Consider the following 21,475-nt stretch of genomic DNA (forward strand, 5'->3'; position numbering starts at 1 on the left):
TATTATGCCATTCAGCTTGCTCGGTGTCTACTTTTTGAACACTTGGAAATCCAATTCAGAGGGAAATATAATAAAAGTTAAGGATGTAATTACTAATTTAATCACTTGTATTATCCTGTATTTGACTTTGGAGGTTAGGCCAGCTCTTATACTATGTTTCATGAGAACTTCAAACACAAGCTTTAACTTACTTGTTCTTGCTAATGCCAGGTAGGACAACAAAACCCTAAAGATGGCAAGTATAGCCTGAAAGAGGACCTGTACAGCCAGGTACAGAAGGACTGGATGGGATATACTCCAGAAGAGAGGCAGCACTTAGCAGGTATTCTTTCAAGGTATGAAAGACAGCTTTATGACTAGTAATAGCAGTAATACAAACATTCCTTGTTACACCTTCAAATGCAAAGCTATTGTGAAAGAAAATATGGGTGTTGTCTGCAGCAATATAAATGTCATTTTACTAGTGCAGGTGAAAGCAAATTATTGGTATTTAGCCAGTTGGAACAGAATGTTTCGATTTCCTTGGTTCCAAACAAGTATTTTAAAGCTGCATGCCCAAGGCATGGGAGACAAATCTTGTTTGATACCATGATAAAAATGATCTTTATTGTCTATACATGTGCACTGGGCACATGATAGCATATCACAAAATGAAACTTTATTACCAGTTGGTGTGGGGGTTTGGCTGGTGCCTTATAAATTATTTTATTCTAAGTGTATTTCTAATGACCAAACATCCGGACTGGGTATTAATGTTTAGTATGGTGTGAGAACCTACTGCTTGAAGTTGTGCTCAAACACTAGCCGTAGGTGATCAGGCTTTCACTGGAAAATGCCTCCTCATGGCAATGTTTTAATGAACAGGCAGCACACTGCTGATACTTATTTCTTTATTCCTGCAACAAAAAGGCAAATGGTATGGCATAATCCTGCTGGTCACATGACTTGCACATCTAAAGCATTCTAGCCAATCATTGGTTTTAAAAATTTTACAACCAAGCCTGTGATTGGGTAAAAGTTTTTAGAGACGGGGTCACATATTTAGTAGCATAATTGCATGCCTGGAATAAAGTTTTAAAAGAATAAAGAAGCAGTGGTGTGCAACTTGTTCAAATCCAGATATTGTTTAATATGAAAATCAGAACACTTTGCAAGATTTATTTATTTTCCCGACTATGGATAAGTTCCAATGGGCGGTGGGCACAGTAGTTCCAGGGTGGCTCTGCAGCCCCAACCACCATGCTTGTTCAATATGAACAAGTGTTTGTGTGGTTTGGAGGGAGCTACTAAACCACCCTTCCATGTTCAATGGTTCACGAGCAGCTATAAAGAGCTTCCTGTTGTGCACATTCTGATATAATAAAAATATTAGTATTGATATTATATATATAACCCAGGTTACCCAAATTATAAATTATTCTATTTGTCATTTCACTATACAGCAGGAAACACCCGAACATTTCCTTATCACAGAAAGGCCAGCTACCAGCGGAGAGGGTCGAAACACAACATAGCCTGCCGTCCTCTCACCACAATGCACGGACGAAACCTCCAGATGCCGTAAGTTTTATTTCTCACATAGATTGAGCTAAAGTTATTCAATCAGTTTTTGGGGAAAAGTATTATTAAGCAGAATTCCATCTCATGTTTGAGCATTGCGTTGTTTCACTAAACAAAGATTAGGTATTTTATTAAGTTTAATTAAGTTATTAAGACCTTCTATACAATGTTCTGCACACACATTATAGTTTTGCTCATTGTGATCAATGTGGGCAACAGAAATCTGTGGATGGTTACAATTGGTTCAAGTAGGGATTCGGGATGGGCAGGGAGATGTTGACTTGGTAAAGGCAGGTATGCCTCAAAAAAAGTTTGGGGGACTTTTACCATCAGGCTATGACTTCCCAATAATAGTCTATTGTAATAATACAGGTATAGACAGGTATATTTTTGAATCTTATATAAATTAAGAACACATTTTGACCTTACTGTGCATGCATAGACCCAACTTCTGAATGTGCATACATTGTTTTATCTATAGCCATCTTTACATATTTAAACTGATTTTTGCCTTCATTGTATTTAGAAACGACCAGCAGGAATAAATAATACAGAATATAACAAATGCAAAAGATCAAAATCATCATTAGATGGTGTTCCCCCTGAACAACACTCCAGCTCTTCATCCAACCCACATGTGAACTCTAGGCATCAGACTGGCCCTGAAAGTGCCAAAAAGATACCCTCCATGTCTGAGAAACACAAAGCACAAAATCACAAAAAGCATAGCACACGAACTTTACAACCAGAAATGCACAAAAGGACAATGACCTGTGATGGGTCACAGACTGGCAAAGTCAAACACAGATATTCTACAACTCCAGCTTCTCAAATGGATAACAGAACAGGCTGGGTAAAAGAAGGGAAAAGAGAACATGCATCAAGTGAAGAGGAGGAAGAGGAGGAGGACTGGGAGGAAGAAGCTATGCTACTGGAAAGGTGCCTCACATCTCCAGAAGGTACATATCATTACAGGGTGGGGTTATTATGGTATTTAGAGTTCACTGAGGACAATTACTCAAGTTTTGCTATTTAGAGGTGGCAATGTAGTTGAAGGTATATCCCACTTTTCTTGACACTGATGCAGATATGGTATTATTGATGAGTATCCAGTATTTATATAGCGCCAACATAATACACAGCGCTGTACAAAGTCCAAAAACATGTCACTAGCTGTCCTTCAAAGGGGCTCACAATCTAATATTCCTACCATAGTCATATGTCATTAAGGTCATCTAAGGTCAATTTGAACCAATATTGTATCAATAAAATGTTTTAAGAGTTTTATTTATGCCGTTAAAGTTACGTTACTCTGCACATATCAATTTAGCCTACATTTGGGATGTGCCATGTGGGCATTTAATGCAATATATTGAATGTTCGACAACCAGTGAACCCTTTATTTATAAATACAATTTGAACCAATAACGTACCTGCATGGTTTTGGAATGTGGGGGGAAACCAAAGTACCCGCAGGGCACCCATGCAAACACGGGGAGGACCTGCAAACTTCCTGCACGTGTCCTAGACAAGAATCAAACCTGGGACCTAGGCCAGAGTGCTAACCACTGAGCCCCCGTGCTGCCCACTGATATATGTATAGAAGAGTAATATCCTATATTACATTGCTCACCTATGGCACTCAAAGAGTATCACTTGCAGAGCAATAAATGCTTCATTATCGCTACAACTAACAATTAGGGTATTGGATATAGCTCCATATTTATTTATGTAAATTTAGCTTACTTGTACTTCTTTTAGACTTGGGGGTACAGTAACCTAATTCACTTCTAAGAAGGAAAAGCTTCACAAAGTCACGGGCATTTGCCTAAATATAGAAAAATGCAGTGATGCTATAAACCACAAATAAACAAATATGAGTTGAGCAAACTGACTCTGAATGATTCCAGCCCAACTTGTGTGATTATATTTTCAGATGGCTAAATACAGATTGCAATGTTTCCTGAGAAGTATCTATTTTAGGTGGCTATTGTAGACTACATGCAGAGCTGTTCTGTTACTGCTTGCAGAGTGCTAGCTGCACACCTGTACCGTGCTTTGTTCCAAAGCAAATATAAGCTGATGTAGAGATGATAAAAATGTGCATGTTGCTTCACAGAGGGCCTTTAAAGCCTCATCACAATTAATCCTAGAGCTTTTAGACATTCTGAATGACGAGATTAACTCTTTAGGTGGCATTAGGTGTTGCTGGTTTGAAGCAGAATTGAACACATAATATTTACATTGCATTTTATGCTTTGTCATAGACTAAACCTTGCTACGTGTGGAAATTTTACATGTAAAAAAAAAAGCTATTTATGGGGCAGTGAGAGTGATACTAAACTATAGCAATGAATTGTGGGAATGTAGGTCCCTGGCTCAAATAATAATACATTTGCATGGTTGTGGAAAGATTGATTGTGTTGATAAATATTAATGCAAAGAAATAAGTCATGCCAAGCATAAAGATAAATAATCACATCTGATATGAATTCTGATCATTTTCAATCCCAAAAAGATGAATGATGAAGGGAATTGGTGGATATGGGTGATAGTGGTCTGAGTTTTTTTTCTGGGGGTGGGTGGTCCTCGGGGGCAGTCCTGGAGTGGGTGGTATTCAATGGTGTGGTGGGGTACTGCCTTAGATGTGGTGACTCCTGTGGAGCTTTGAGAGAGGTGAAACGACAATGTGGTGGATTTGGTGGGGCTGCTAGTGGGGTCTGGTAGCGTTCCAGAGGCGGTGTAGTGCGGCTGGGAACAAGAAGTGATGTTGGCCGCCTCAAAAAGTTTGAAGGTTGGTGATGAGGATGCCTTCGAGGACCTACAGCCTCAGATGATATAGGGGGGAGAGTTAATGTCAATTTTAATGTTATTTTTATTGTTAATGTTGTTTTATGATGTCATTAATGTTGATTATTATTGGTATATATATATTGTTATGTTATTTAGTATTGACAGTTTGTAATAAACAACTGCTATAGCCAGTTAAACTGCGGAAGTGGGTCTTGGTGTTTGTTGGGCTAAACTGGGGGTTATCAGGGGAGTGGGGTAGGGGTGGTATAGCAATCTGTTGGGTATGGGGCCGGACCTCTGGCATCCCTAAGTCATGTTGTGTGAAGCCTGGAAACATGGAACATAGCCTCTCCCACAAAATATAATGGCATCTTGCTAATTTATATGGTAGGAAGGCTTCTCTCAATGTAGACAAAAGTGGAAAGAGAATAAGAATAAGAAGCTCATAACATTTTGCCTGAACAATTTCATTAACACCATATATTGTCTTTTTTTTACTAGAAAAAGATGAATTTTCAGAGCCAGAGCCAGCCAGGCAAGAAGTTCCAGATTACGTGAAGTAAGTTTTCAGTAAATACTTCATAACTGTTTTATGTGAAATATGCAATTTTAGGTTAATGAGTTAATTTTACTTTGTAGTTTTTGTTTCTAATTATTAGCGTGTACAGTGGTGAAAACTTTAAATCCTTCCAATTCCTACTTTTCTAACATCCTGTTCTCTGGTAACAAAACTTCCTCCTTCCTTCCTTCTCTCCAGCTAAACACAGTTTGCTTCTGGTGGAAGACTTGATGGCAATAATATGATGACGCGGAATGATCAACAACTGCTAGCCAAGTATAATATTTAAAATACATCCCCGGCATCCCTTCAGACTTACCTGCTTTATCTGTACGCTGATCATTGGCTGGATTAAACAGAAAAAACAGACACATCTATAGGGTGCTGGGGATGCATTCATTCATATTACACTTAGTTGTGCATCTAAAAATACTTTCAGGGCTCCTGGATATTATTATTATAATTTTTAAACAGGATTTATATAGCACCAACTTATTATGCAGTGCTGTACATTAAATAGGGGTTGCAGATAACAGACATACAAACAATGACACAGGAGCTGGAGAGGAGAGGATTGCAGGGGAGATGATTGATAACCCCATAACATCCTTTATTTTCAAATAAAGAAGGCAGATAGGAATTTTAATGAAAATAACAGAGAAAATAAAGCTTTAGGTTTCCTTAATAAATTACTCGCAATGCAGAATTGATGCCTATTAGTACGTCCACTAGCAGGCTTTATCCAGTGTGTACCAAAATTAGAATTCTGCATTAGATCCAGATTGACATTTTTAGTCTTTTGCACATGCTGTGTTATTGGCACTTTTCTCAAAGCATTGGGATGAGCAAGAACTTCAATCTCCATGCTGCAGTGTGAAGTGGAGGAAATAGCCAACAGTGGACCCCTGTGCCCACCTGCTGAACTGACTTGGGGCCACTGTTGGTTTGCATGTCCTTATGTCCCAGGAGTGTAAGATATTGTGCAGCAAACCAGTTGCTATATGTGTGTTTGTGCATCAGTGGAGGTCAGTTTAAGATGAATAGGGGACTCAAATGCAGGAAGCTGCACATTATTATTACACAGTATTTATATAATGCCGACATATTACACAGCGCTTTACAAAGTCCATAATCATGTCACTAGCTAATATATATACCTGTACAGAAAACTGTCAGGGACAACATACATTTTACATGGGATGGTCAGAGACTGGGGACATGCTACAGGGGTGTTTAGAGACTGAGAACATGCTACAAGAGTGCTTGGAGACTGAGGACATGCTACAAGAGTGCTAAGAGACTGATGACATGCTACAAGAGTGCTTGGAGACTGAGGACATGCTACAGGAGTGCTTGGAGACTGAGGACATGCTACAGGAGTGCTTGGAGACTGAGGACATGCTACAGGAGTGCTTGGAGACTGAGGACATGCTGCAGGAGAGAATCAAAGGAAGATGACATGGTATATGAGACTGAAAGCAATCGGTGCCATTACATCTCCTTTACAATGTTACTATTCCTGAGCTGGGATCCAAAGACCTGCACTACAAATGCCATATGCTACATTGGCAATACCTATTTATGCAGCTTTTATGCAGTAAGGCACTTTATATCCAGACTTTCAAGAAATCCTTAGCTGGATGTAGGGCTGCAAAGTCACTACTTGTCAATGCTTATGTGGGTAGGGCCTAAAGATAGTTGTTTTGCCCATTAAAGCACACAGGAATTTTATTTTCCACATTTTTGCAAAACGCTAACGATTCACCTGAAAATATGGAAGTCTAACATTCACACAAAAATAAAAAAAACAACTGGATTAAAAATAAACTTGTTTTAGTCCCTGTGTGCAATATGCATCAGCTCCCTTGCTAGTTCTGTTTATTAACCTTGCTAGGAGACCCCCTTGGCTGGTGACAAGTAATTTCAAGGTTAAGTACAGTATGCATAAGGAGATAAGTCTCTTGGCACAACTTACACACACACAACAGCTTAACTCCCTCCATGCTGAGGAGACGCACAGATGGGACACTGAGCTTGTCTCTGCCTGCACAACTGCTAGGGAATATCAGGTACATTGAATGTCAGACTAAGGCTGACTATACACAGAGTAAGTAACATTTTAGCAGACCCAAAATTCATTTAATCAAATGGACCATAAACTATTTCTATATATCTGAATTGGAAACAATATTGAGTGTAGGAGAGAAATAGTATTGATGATTTTGAAATTTTCTTCAATTGTACAAGTATCTGATCTTGATCAGTTGGATTTTATACAAATGCAGAAGCTGATATTTATTATTGGGGTAAAATGTAGTGATCGGGATTCATTGCATTTCCATCAGTACCCAGGAGTCCAGCAACATCTATTATTATTATTATTACTATTATCAATAATATTAAACAGTATTTATATAGCACCAACATATTAAGCAGCGCTGCTATAAACATTGACTATAATACCAATGGAAATAGCAGATTTGTGAAGTTGATCAGGGGAAAAGGAATAAGTAGAAATAAGTACCCTAGTCCTCTTCTCTCTCATGTTTGTCCCCATATGACCGGTCCTGTAAAGCCCCTTCCCTTCACTGCCTACCCTGGTCGTAACTCTGTGAAGTTATCACATACAATGCAGGATTAGTAGACCTAAAATAAAAAAAATACCATAAATCAAATTCCTTTAACTATCTTCCTTCTAGTTCTAAGTTACATAAAAAGACATTTTTCCTCCATTCTTAGCCTGGGGCGTATGACGTAGTCATCAGTCAGACCCATTCTAATGCCCCCATCTTATAGCCTCGAGAAATGTATTGTGGAAATTCCAAAAGGCTTCAGGACAGTGTAAATGGATTCAACTGATTTCACACATGGGCATCACCAGAGGTACGGGGCTAAAATCAGGAAGTGACAAATGGCTTTGAAAAGAAGATGGCAGCACATGATGGGAGTTGCATGGGAGAGAAGAACAATGCTGGAGCTTGTAAATATCCTTATGGTGGGCAGATGAAGGTTCCTCTTATTAGCTGTCATGAATGTCTGAAAATATGTCTTACTGAGAAATTACTTCTGAAGCCTTATTGGTAGTTTTGGATGCATTGAAAAAGTTTAACCTTCTGCCATTTACCAGGGAGTCAGCCAATTCAGTGCTGCTTTATATGTTGGTGCTTTATAAATCCTGTTTAATAATAATAATTACCCCTGATCTGTATAGTTGGTTTATATGTGTATATAGCACAGATATAGATGCATCATGGGCTGTCGTTATATGGGCTATAAAGTCTATAAAAACACATTGTCCATAGTTTATGTACTGTTATATAGTCACATCACTTCCCTATATAAATATATAGAAAATGGAACGACGATGCAGGAAGACAATCAAGTCAGCAGCTAAATGGCTGAACAATAAATAAAGTTCATCACTGATGATATATATGTTTCCTGTATCACCTGGCCAAGCAATTGTCATATTAAGCAGACATTTTCACAATACAAACCCCTTGGTCTGTAGGTAACTCTATTCCTATTGGACGATGATGCCATTTCCCAGTTCACTGTCCAATGAGAAGCCAGAGAGCAGACACAAAACCACAAACTATCTTCCACACAAATAAAATGATATAAAGACACCTTTTCACTATCAGTCAATATACAGTGTGTAAAGTTTGGTTCTGATCTTCTGGTCCACAATGATCTAGCAAAGATGCAGATTGTTTAACATTAGGCCAGATGTTGTTCTTAGTTTGGTAACAATACACATCACCCATATGTTAAGCTTGCAAGGAATTACGCTTTGAATAGCAGTCATGTCTATACATGTCTCTACCTGAGATAATAGTTGTGTCCTCAGTGTGTCTGCAGTGGTAAATGATTACACGGCTGCATATGGAACAGAGCAAAGTTTATGAAAGTGTGCTGGATCATTTCCCCTTGGCCTTTGCATCAACAAAGATAATGATGAAAAACAATGTTATGAGCCATTCATACAAATGAATGCAAACGTGGTCCTGAATAATGTGTAAAACAACAAGTTAATACTCTGACCCTGATTTATGAAAGCTCTCCAAGGCTGGAGAGAATACACTTTCAGAAGTGAAGTGGGTAATTCAGCAAACCTGGAATGGATCTGGTACAGGATTCAAAACATTTTTCTAGCAAATAGAAAATGATTTTTAAAAATCCATTCCATGTTTTCTGGATCACCCAGTTCACTTCTGAAAGTGTATTCTCTCCAGCCTTGGAGAGCTTTCATAAATCAGGGCCTCTGTGTCAGATAATAAAGTTCTTATCTGATCAGAGCTTTTAGAAGTCTAAGGCTGTGTACACATGTAAACATTTTGTAGCTGAAAATTGTCTTTTGTAATCATTTCCAGTGACGGAAAGTGACAAATGAACGAATGAAAGCTGTAAACACACAGCGCCGCTATGTTCTATGGAGGAGCTAATGGCACCCCACTGTGCTCTCCTCCCTTGACTTGTATAGCAGTCATTCACCCCTGCCCCGTGCCCTCCCTATATCACCTGCTATAGGTTGGGGTACCCATTAAGGATACAGTTACCGGTATACACACCTCACCCCTGTCTTCTGCCCATTTGCCTCTCTTCTGCGTAGAATCCTATGGAATGCAGAGAGCCCAAAATGTCTCAAGAAGATATTCTTGTAATGGACTGGCATGTCTTCTTGTGAGATTTCCCTTCTCTGCATTCCAGTGAATTCAACCAGAACAGCATCTAGCTATGCACAACACAATGCTAAGGTAAATATACTCCTAACGTTTTGCTTTACCAATGTATTTCACCTACATATAGCACGTGATTTAAGAAGACTTGTCCAACACAAGCAGTTATTTTAACAGAATTTCCTCTTAAATCTTCTGCCTACGTCAGAATTGTTCTTGCTGAATGCAGCTGCAGGATAGACATTTCTAAAATTCTTTTTATTTAGAATATGGTTTGCTGCTGCCTACACACATTGTAGAAGTGATATTTGTCACTCTGCTCTCTGTACACTGCAGCAGATGGGGTTTCTGTCTTTTGAGCAAATGGTGACATCTAGTGGTGAATCAGGAGAATGCATCTACCTTAAATACAAATCATAAAATGCGCCCTATAAATAAAAATTAGCACACAGTAATAAATGTTTCTTAATATTTGTATCTAAATGGGCTTTATAACCCCACACAAACTCATAGTTTTAGAAAATGTACAACCTTGTACTATACACATGTATTTTTTTAACCCTTACCTCTAAATGCTGAAAGTATAATTTTTGTTTCTATGTGCGGCCACATCTTTTTTTTCTCTGGGTGTTTTATTTAGGAACTGAACTTTAAAAATAAAAAAAATGCAACACCCATGACACACTAATAAGTTGTTTTAGTATTTTCTGTGCAACTGTGCTAGCAGTATGATGTAGCGTGTAGGTCTCGGGTGTGAGGATCTCCAGTACTGAGTTGCATGTTAGATTTTCCCCTATTCGAAAATTATTCAAAGTAGATCCAAATACCCAACCACCTTTCACTGTCACCCTTTTCCTTATCAGTATACTTATGGTAGCTAATGAATTCAGCAGTATTAGGCAAGCTTTAGATGCCCTGAATTTGGCATAACAAACTTGCATATTATAATACAGCCTGATTGTGCCAGGAACATTCCTACCACCTACTACATGTTCCAGTAAGGCTGCCCATAACAGCGATATAATAGTTATATCTACATACATATACATATAAATGCTGCTCCAAAATCCCATAGCACCCAGTACGGGGTCATGTGACTATGGAGACCTGGAGCATTAGAGCTGGCTGCTCTTCCTCATAACTCAATCACATGGTCATATACGTAGGCATTGAATCACATGACTCCATGGTATGTCAGAAAATCAGTTTCTGCAAGACAAATAAGCAATTCAAACATTCATTTAGCAGGTTTTAGGATGGAATGTAGGCAGGAGGCGCATCAGTTCACTTAGAGTCATCAATTATTTTTAATTAGGCCGGAGCTCTCTAGGCAACTTTTATTGGTATACTGCATCCTCTCAAATCTTCACCTAGGGACTTACCTGTGCCTGGGGTGTCTTTGTCCTGACAATTATAACGCCCCCTTAGGGTGGGTCATATTCTTCTCCTTCTGCGATTTCTGTGTTTTTAATTCAGTATCACTTGCATTCCTGAAAAAGTTGAGACTTTGTGGCCACTATCCTGAAGAAAACAAAATTAAAACCGCAAACACATATAGTTTGTTAGAATCTATTGTTTAATTGGGAAGCCCATGCGAAGTAGTGGGCACTTGTCTGTTTGTGTAAAAAAAAGCTATGTTTTAATATATATTATATATACAGTACCTTCATTTGGGGTGTAAGATACTATATATATATATGAATTGGCATTTTCTATTGAGAATCATTGTCTCACTAATTTGCATTCAGTCAATAATCACAGCATTTTCTTTTTTTTATTCAGTAAATATAATAAAATCACATCTGAGGATCAGAAGAAAAAGTATGAGGAAGATTTTGCTTCTGATTATACGGAATATCTCGAGCTTCACTCCAAGATTGGAAAGGTGCTGGAGAGATTCATGCAGCTTGGATCGAGAATGAAGAAGTTTCAGCAGGGAACAGTAGAACACAAGGTCGGTTATACAAAAACACAAAGTGTACAATTCAGATTACACCCTATGCAGGGTCAGACTGGGCCAAAGGAGCAAAAAAAGGAATCTGGTGGCCCCCAGTCATATGCCCTGACCACTGCCGCTTTGTTTAAAGAAGCCATAGTGCCAGGAAAGCTATACCGTCTTCTGCTGAACCCCTCTCCCCAACTTCCTTTGGTGGACCCCAGGACCCCATTCTGACCCTGAATATATGTATACGTTCACAACTAAAGCTTTGCACATATTATTATGAAAGAGCTTGCATTGAGTGCTATTTTATGTCAGAAGTGAGAAGCTAATTGCAGCCCCATCAAGCAGTTCTTCTCTCACATAACAGTGACACTTAAAGGGCAAAAAGGTTTCTTTTTCATTTTGGATAGAGCAGAGCAATTTCTGTACATTGCTTTTTGTGGCTTTTTGCAATTGTTGTTACTTGGACAAAAAGCCAAAAAAAAGGGGAATATCCCCCTACTCACCATTAATTTCAAGTGATATGTTTAAAATGACCTAACGCTTTTATTTAAGTGCAGTATAACTACGTTCGTGTGAGAAGAGATCTTGCATGTGAAAACATTCCAGAAAAAATTGGGGGTTTGCATGGAACATCTTAACTCTTCAGTAACTTAGCTCTATCAATATGTAACAACAGCCATGTTTAAAAAGAAAATTTTTTTAGAATGTATTCATTAGGTTTTTTTTTTCTTTTAGATGGTGGAAAACAAGATTCTGTCTGAATACAACAAGTTTAAAAAGGTAAGAAAACACCCTGGGCGGGCAATTTAGTTTTCGATCAGATGAAAATAACAAACTGCAATGAAAGTACCAAGGTCATTGTAAGATCTCTGAATTTTCAAGCTGTATGGAGACCTTGGAGGGTGGGCAGGCATGTATGCTGAGTTCAGCCATATGACCCTCAATAAATAGCAACATTCTTCTCAGTAAAAGAGTCAACCAATCTCATAGAGGCCCCTCAATTATTGATCCTTGCTATAGGTGTTATTAAAGGTCTCCTATAGATATTATTATTATAGGTTATGACTTGATCCAGACATTTTCCTACAATGACTTTTGCATCTCTGCATTTAAAAAGCATGTATATCATTTATTATTATTAATATTATTAATACTAATAATAATAATCAACAGTATTTATTTAGCGTCAACTTGTTAGGCAGTGCTGTACATTAAATAGGGTTGCAAATGACAGACAGATACAGACAGTGACACAGGAGGAGGAGAGGACCCTGCCCCGAGGAGCTTACAATCTAAGAGCTGGGGAAGTATCACACAATAGGAGGGAAGATATGTAGTGTTGGGAAGTAGTGAGAGTTTAGGAGACAGAAGAAGACGGGTAGGTGAGTATGAAAAGATGGGTTTTGAGGGATCTTTTAAATGAGCAGAAAGTATTAGCAAGCCGAATAGGACGAGGAAGACCATTCCAGAGAGTCCGGTCAGCTCTAGAAAAGTCTTGGAGCAGTGACTGTGATGAGGTTATGAGTGAGGAAGACATTAGTAGGTCATTGGAGGAGCGGAGAGAGCGGCTAGAGGAGTATTTTTCTATCAGGGCAGAAAGGTAAGTGGGACAAGAACTGTGGAGGGGTTTGAAGGCAAAGTACAGGAGCTTGAATTTGATTCTAAGGTGAAATGGAAGCCAAAAAAGCGAGAAACAAAAAGGATGCAGCAAACCTATGATGAGAGGAATATAACCACTGTCTCTCAGGGCCATTTTTTGTCATTAGCCTCCTAAACCACCTTGAGGATGCTCGTACTGCATAGACACAACCCTAAAGAAGGGAGTATTAAGAAAAGCTCCCTCCTGTCACTGTTGGAGACATTTGTTGGGGTCTATTTATAAAGCAGTGAATCTGACAATCCCTGAAACATTCCCTGGAGAAGGATTTTCAAGGTTCAGTAGCAGTAATTGACTTTCCACTAGGGAATGTTTCACTGAATGTCACATTCGCTGCTTTATAAATAGACTCCTTTGATTTACTGATCTAAATATTCAGATAATAACTTTTAATCTGCAGACTTGGGGTTCCATGACTCGTAGGGAAGTAGCACTATCGGATATTAGGGTTTACTTTAAACAGAAATATATTTTTTCATTTCAGAGTACAGTAGGGTTAGAACTGTTGGTGTTGGTGCTGCACGAGTTCCTGCCAGTTTAGCAGTAACGGGTGTTCTTTTTCCCCCAGACATATCCTACCTACAGCGAAGAGAAGTCCCATTGTGAATACTTGCACGATAAATTATCCCACATCAAACAGCAGATTCTGGAATATGAAAAGAATACACCGACCTAACCTGTGTACTATGGAGTGACGATCCACTCCGCACAGACCTCAGCAACCTGTTCTCACTCCACGATATACCGCAAGCCTTGAAGGAAAACCGAGTTTTCAACAACTGTGAAGATAACAAAAAAGTGCCATCATAATATTGTATGATACAATGTAGAGGAAATGCCTTTATCGGGATCATTCCAGAAGCTTCAGGTACTGCCTTAAAAAGGACTTTTACACGGGTTATACTTTGTAACTTTTTGTATGTGCAGCTCACACACTGACTATGTTATCAGAGCAATCAATGGTGGATTCTTGGACATGGAACTCTTTACATCACACGTGGACGCCCCCACATTGCCGTGTGATGAAGGACTTATGGGCATCAGTAGTACAGAATAAAATCTGTGATTGTGTAGTTAAAGAATGAAAGCCAATACGTGCTTTGTGAAGAATTCGGCTAAGGACGCGTTGTACATATGAAGTGAAACCGTTCTCGGGTTAGTTAGGCGTTTTGTTTCCCAGCTGTGAACCCAATGATGGATTGCAGAACTTTTGTGCTCTTCACAATCTTGTTACTGAATTATCTTATTCTCTGTTTTTAGATAACAATCACCTGTTACAGCTGAAATTGCATTTTTGCAAAGTAAATGTTAAATGTCCAATAAAAATGTTTGATCTTATTGGAGGTTGGTGTTCTATGTGACTCTGGGTCCTTAGAAAGAATAGGGGGAGAAATGCAAGTAAGGCAATTCATGGCCATGCATTGTGGCTCTGACCCTATTTATTGCATTAAATGTGGCAGTGAACACAACCTGACAGAAGCACATTGTAGCAACACATTGCATATACACGTAGTCCCCGGGTTACATATGAGCTAGGGACTGTAGGTTTGTTCTTAAGTTGAATTTTTATGTAAGTTGGAACAGGTAGATTATTTTAATACATGCAATTATGACAGATGTTTGTCTCAACATATTATCAGGCAGCGTGGTGTCAGTTACTGTATAAAATCCTCACTGTGAGTTAATCACAAACAAAGCAAAAATAAAAAAAAAGTTTGATGTCCTTAACCCGGGGACTACCTGTAATGAGAACATCAGACATAGCTCCTGAACCATGTCTGGATTCCATGACCCCTGATGTTCTGGAGTATTAGAGGTGAAGTGTACTGCAAATAAGACTTTATTTATAAAGTATTCCACTGTCTATTCGTTCATAATTTTCACTTGCACAGATATCATTTCCCAAGGTGATAGCTGTGCACTTTTGGGATTGGCCACTAGATGGCAGAAGGAGTCATTATTTGTAATAGGAACTGAAAGGATTCATCTAAAGAGATACAACCATCTGTCAGTGAATTCAGGGGGAATCATTTATAAATAAAGCACATAGTGTGAACAAGTCCTAACTCTGCAGATCTATGTACATGCAATTTACCTTCTAGTGCGTGCTTCAATTTAACTTAAGATTTGATTCTTGGATTGCAGTCAAGTGGTAATCCACTTTAATCAATTCTTATCAAAGTCATTCCAGGCAGGCCCCATAATTGCTTTGGTTTCAGTGCAGGCTACACTACATTTCAATACGACTCTGAAAAAAAAGAGGCAAAGCTGAAGCATGTTGCATTTTCCTTAATACACAGCATGAAGCTTGCCGGAGAAAACCAGGCTACCATTAAACATTTACTGGCTCGATATACATAGGAGATTTGTAAGAGATGAATCCTGCCAATGATTTAAATTCTAGGTGCAGAACACGCTGGCTATTAGAGAATACAGCGTTGCATAGGATTACAAAATCCTGCATTAGTGTGCCCTTTGATCTTTACAAGATGCCGTTACATTCTACCAGTGTAGACTCCGCAATAGGAAAGCATTTGCTTAGCAATCATTACACCAAGAGTAATGTTTATAAATCAGGTCAATGAATAACTATTGAAAAAAACTTCCTACTAGCAAGAGAATATGGCGGGGTCCCCAGCGGAATCTCACATTAACACAATTCATTCATGGCACCCCAAGCGCACCTTACTATAGTGCAGCATGCCATACATTCCTGTTGCAATATGTGGAAACGGGCTGCCAATTCAAACGATTTGTGTTAAATGCAATGCAATGCACTTGTAGTGAGAACCAAGCCTAAACACTTCACCTGCTGGACCTCTAAAATATAATACCCAAAGCCAACCAATAGACAAGCATTCAGTGCCCAGGTGAAACTGATCATAGCTTAATTTTGTTAAAAGAAATTGCTTCTAAAGACATCAGTTAGGTTTGTGGTTGGTAAGCCATCATCCTGCCACACAAGGAACACAAACTTTCTTGGGAAAAATATGACCACTTAGGTTTTTTTTTTTTTGTTTTTTTTTTTTACATTAAGCATATGGCTAGAGCATCCCCTTAATATGCAGGTTGCACTCCCTCATGGAAGAACCCAGCATTAATGGAAGGTGCACTTTTCACTGCAGACTCAAAGAGGAGCTTTGTATTATTATTAAACATTATTTATATAGCGCCATCATATTACACAGCGCTGTACAAAGTCCATAGTTATGTCACTAGCTGTCCCTCAAAGGAGCTCACAATCTAATGTCCCTACCATAGCCATATGTCATTATCACAGTCTAAGGTCAAGGGGAAGCTAAATAACCTGACTGCATGTTCTGGGGATGGGGGAGGAAACCCACACAATGAGAACCTGCAAACTCCATGCAGATAGTGTCCTGGCCAAGATTCAAACCTGGGACCCAGCACTGCAAAGGCCAGAGGGCAGGATTCGGGAAGCCTCCATCCTCCCAACACTGGTGGATAGTTGCTGCGAGTGAGGACTTCTGGCTGCTGTGAGGAAGGGGGGAGATTTTGACAAAGCAAGAAATATGGGAGTGGAGACAGATATCCTGGCAGGTATGGTGACGTGTGCAGGGATTTATTTGTTAATCTGTTTATTGACGTGAATGTGTGAGTGTTAACAGTGGGTTGTCCCACCCAGGACAACCAAATAGAAACAGCCCCGCTGCCATTTTCTTCTGACAAGCTCATTCTTTGGTGGTCATGATGGCTGCTAGTCTGTTCCATGAATAAGTGTTCTGCAAGCAGTACACACATAGAGCATTCTAATCTGTAAACATGATGCATTGCAAGTGTGCTATGCAACCTTAATAATTCAAGAGATGCAACAGTGCTTGGCTGCAAAGGAAACTATTTAGATCCATTGTTAGACCTTAATATCCATATCCAAATTCGCACTTGGGAGCATGCATCACTGCAAATTTCTTCCCCAGTGGCACCACAAGACATACAAGGCAATACAACAGCAGTGTACACAGGATTGATGCATTGAAATGCTTTAACATACTGCGCAATACCATGCAAATTTAAAAACCAAAATATTTTTTTTTTTTTTTTTTTTAGGTCAGCAGTTCATTTTGGGGGTTTGGTATTAACCTCCCCCTACACATACTTTGATAATCTTATTAGTATGGTCAATGTTTGTTTTTAGTTGTTACTGCAAAGCAACTGATTGTTTTACAGATATTTTAGGAATTACCCGGCGTTCTATATTTTGTAATTCAGGTGTACTGAGCACAGTATATTTTTAAATTTCAGCAGGGACTTGATAGGAGAGCCAAGCTGCACATTCTACGTTCACTGAATGTTAGGGAATTGTTCTAGGAGAAATTTAGAACTATGTTGCTGACCTCTTTCAGATTATGATTATAGTTCCCCTGTGGTCATGCTGACCCAATTCCTCAGTACTCCAAGTCACTGACCCAGAATAATTATGCTGATCAGTCATGATTTCACTTGCTGCATTACTAACTGAGGTGCATGACATAGTAGTCACTTACCTAGAAGGCGGTCAGAATGGTCAGTCCCTATATAGGTCAGTACAAGCTTCCTTTTACTGATTGGTCAGTTCTGACATTCTGTTGACTCCTATGGCCAGAATTTCTTTAACCTCTGCATCCTCAAAACCTGTCAATAATTGCCTATTAGAATTTTGGGTGTCAGTGGCATCAATAGGAATATTTAGGGCATGGCATAACTTACCAAAAATTCCAAATTCTGCTGCCTAAAGCTCAATGTGTCACATCCAATAAATTGGAGTTTGCCAGTCAGCACACAATACTAAAACACACACAAAGGTAGGGGGGAATTTTATTTTTTCAAATTTGTTTCAAATGTACAAAAAAATAAAATAAAAAAAATTAACAAAAACCAATACCATCAAATTGTAGAACCCCCCCCCCCATACCCTATCCCTCCCAACCTAGATGGAAAAGTGGTGCCCCCTTCAACAAGCCACAAATATTTGTAAAAGGTCCTTGGATGTTTCCAACAGTGCATCTAAGAAATCTCTAATCAACTGCCATGTTCCCTTCAGGAAAATAAGTGCTTCAGTGTCCTCACTGTTTCCCCAGTAGATCCCAGTAATGTCAGGATGACAACCCCACCCTGGAGAAAAAAAAATCACCAATTTGAGCACAAAATCTCATTTACAACTCTTCTTTCTTCTTTTTCTTGGGTTTTTCATCTTCTTTCACGATTGGAGGATTGGTGGCTTCCTTCTTCAAGTAGCTGAGGAAGTCGCTGACCTCTCTGCCACCCTAAAATGAGATTAACAGAAGCTCAGTGTCCGGGTTTGAAAAAGGATTCCAGAACCATTCCACGCCCTTTTCCTTAGTTACAAATTTATCAAATTGGGGATATAACAAACTGCTTCATGAAATCAGTTAACTTCCAAGCCAATATCTCTTCTACAAGCTTTCATATGGAGGCCTAACGTTTCCATGTCCCATGGTCCCCCCAGGGGAACCCTCTACTTACCTCGTATCTCTTTGGGTTCTGCTTGCTTCCAGCGGGTGCAAAGTAGATAGTTGGGAATCTACAACAAATAAATGGCAATTATTAAACTGGTGAAATGTAAATGGTTGAACAACTAGAACCAAGTCAATGTCCATAAATCTGCTTTACAACCAAACCCCATACCTCCCCTGAAGAAGCAATGGTGAAACATGTTGGGTATGACAACTTTGATCTTTTCCAAGAAGCTTCGTACTGGTGCATTATTATGTACAGCACCATTCTGGCTCAATCTAATTTAGTGCATACATAATGTGTTTTGCTTCTTCACAAAGTAAACTCTCCATATATGTCGTTTCTCTATGTCTTGATTTCATAGATCCAGGGCTGGCATATATCATTCTATATGTTGGAACAGAGGGGGACCCTGAAAAGTTTTTTAGTGCTTGTGTCTGCACCCCTTCAGTTAGGTGACCATCACCAAGAGAAGTTAAATTCAAATCGTTAGGGCTGGTAAAACAAAATATGAAGGTGCTTGTTTGTGCACATTAGAGATTTCTGGTTTATTTTTGACTTGAAAAAGTAGTTCTAAGTAAATCTGAAGGAAATTCAGGTAACGGATTACAAGAGATCAGCTTCTGCTCCCATCTGTTGGAAGTAGATTGGACAGGTTGATAAAGGACACTAGTTGTGTTGTGATTGCCTCCTAATATCAAAAGCCTAACTTCCCTGCCAGACAATATGGCGACCATTTATTTTACCACCTCTGGCACAACACAACTATTAATTAAGCTTGTCTCTGAAGATCTAGGTACTAAAACTTTCCCGTTTTAGATATGCCCAGGAAAATCCAATGACAAGGAGTCGGTTACAGGCCCATATGTAAAACTTCCCACAGACATTCAGTTTCCCTTACCTTGACTGGGCCATCATTGTTTTGAGGAATTGGCTCAGATTTCATATATCTCTTCAGCTTTCCATCAAAGTAATCCTGGAGAAAACGTTCCAATGCTTTTCCATCGCGACTAAAGAGGCAGAGAAAATGAGGTTTTTAACATGCAAATATTTCAACAGCAGATAGACAACTAAAGCTTCTTTTAGAATGAAGAAAATCCCCAGACATTACCCATTTGTCTAAACCAAAAAGTTAGAAGCCATTAGGTTTGCTGTCCATACTTTGCACTGGGAACTTGTAGTAAGCATAGTCAGTATGGCTGCATCCATATTTCTGTGAACATTGCAGGTCATTGTAGGACTATGGCATGGTATGAAAATACAACATGCAAGCTACTACTGCAGTGTATTCTAGAAAAAGGGCTGCCAAACAATGATCCACACATTTAGTATTTCTCAGACAGCGCTCATATTTGTCAGAAAAGGAGACCGTTTATATAAATCCACTGCCTGTATGTGGCCCTCTAGGAGATGCTTGGAAGTCTGCACACCCTGCACACCACCTGGCTTCTAGACTTTCTTTCAATATGCTTGTAATGTGTTGGAGGAGGGCAGAGAAAAGCAATGACAATCTGCAATTATTCCACAGGAAAAGTATGCACATGGATTCAATGGACATTTGTTAATATTCACTGCGAAATGTCAATAAGTGATATTGAATGTTTCCAGATGCGTAAATTTGTTAAACGATAAATATATCTTTTACAATTACACTGAATGTTTAAAAGCAATCCAATGTACTTCAGACACTTACGAGAATTCCTCCTGCATGACAAACTTCTCTCCTTTGGCGGTTTTGATTCCAACAACAGGAATATCACTGGAACTGGAATCCAATCCAAACTCTGACACCTCATGGCCAAAGGATTTGCGGTTAGCAATGGCAAAGTTCAGCTTGTGCCCAGCATCGAGAAACTTCTTTGCAATCATCATTACCCTGGGAACAAACATTTGGTTAGGAAGGCAAAACAAGCAAGAAGGTTTCTGACATCACCCCCGCAGGCTCAACCCCATGGCCAATATCCCTACGCTCATGTTTTCCCATGTACTCTTGCTTGTTACATGCAAGACTTTCCCTGTCAATATCAGAAAATGTATTTAAACTAAACAAGCTTTATTATATTAAACCTTGTAAAGAGAACAAGTATTGATTCATACCATAAACATATCCCAATCAGTTACCTTGTCTTAAGCTGCAAGTGTACAAGAACTATCCAGTCCATGTTTATTACCAAGTAAACCCGGCAATCAGACAACATAATGTTCAACCCTACCCTGCAATCAGTTTATTTGGAAATTTTAAATGGGTAAGTGTTCACTTTGACCATGTGCCCTTATTTGTCAGACAACCTACCATATGATCAAATACATGAAGGATCCTTTCACACCTCAACACATGCAGTTAACCAAAGTTGGTTTATATGAATCTTTAATGTTTTGGTTTGTGCAAAATGAACACAGAACCGTAAAGCATGAGTTGAAAATTGTTTAAAAGTAAACCTTTCATGTAGCAAATACAGGGCCATGCCAAACTCTTCCCAAGAATACTTACTGATCGTATCACATGGAGTCTCCACTTAAAATACTTTATACATAATGGTTCACAGCCATTATTTATTAGTAATACGTTCCCAAGGCCTTACCTGTCCCATAACAGATTTCTGTATGAAAGCTTCCTGCACTGATGTGACAACAGAACCAACAAACATTCCTATATAAAGTATTATTTGTGTTTTTCTTGTGAATATTATCAAAAAAATAAATTACTGTAGAAGGGGTTTGGTTTTTACACCTAGCTGTAGGAGTGGTCAGATCACATTGTAAATTAGGTTTTTATTTGTTTCCTGCTGTGATCATTCTCTTCAAAT

The 21,475-nt window shown here is 38.9% G+C and overlaps 2 protein-coding genes across 2 annotated transcripts in view; one reads left to right on the forward strand and one right to left on the reverse strand.

The window, feature by feature from the left end:
• Positions 1–14,531, forward strand: part of ELL3 (elongation factor for RNA polymerase II 3) — a gene marked incomplete at its 5' end in the record, with an annotated part of 56,972 nt that extends 42,441 nt beyond the window's left edge. The window contains 7 exon segments of the mRNA XM_072402768.1: positions 211–335; positions 1,443–1,560; positions 2,087–2,519; positions 4,855–4,912; positions 11,374–11,545; positions 12,272–12,316; positions 13,762–14,531. Of these exon segments, the coding sequence (XP_072258869.1) occupies positions 211–335; positions 1,443–1,560; positions 2,087–2,519; positions 4,855–4,912; positions 11,374–11,545; positions 12,272–12,316; positions 13,762–13,869 (1,059 nt within the window).
• Positions 14,532–17,990: 3,459 nt separating this feature from the next.
• The window catches only part of PDIA3 (protein disulfide isomerase family A member 3), a 12,181-nt gene continuing 8,696 nt past the window's right edge, over positions 17,991–21,475 (reverse strand). The window contains 5 exon segments of the mRNA XM_072399140.1: positions 17,991–18,457; positions 18,678–18,735; positions 18,840–18,844; positions 19,570–19,678; positions 20,362–20,599. Coding sequence (XP_072255241.1) covers positions 18,347–18,457; positions 18,678–18,735; positions 18,840–18,844; positions 19,570–19,678; positions 20,362–20,599 — 521 coding nt within the window. The 3' untranslated portion in view covers positions 17,991–18,346.

Source organism: Pyxicephalus adspersus, chromosome 2, assembly GCF_032062135.1.
Source record: "Pyxicephalus adspersus chromosome 2, UCB_Pads_2.0, whole genome shotgun sequence".
Lineage (NCBI taxonomy): Eukaryota > Metazoa > Chordata > Amphibia > Anura > Pyxicephalidae > Pyxicephalus > Pyxicephalus adspersus.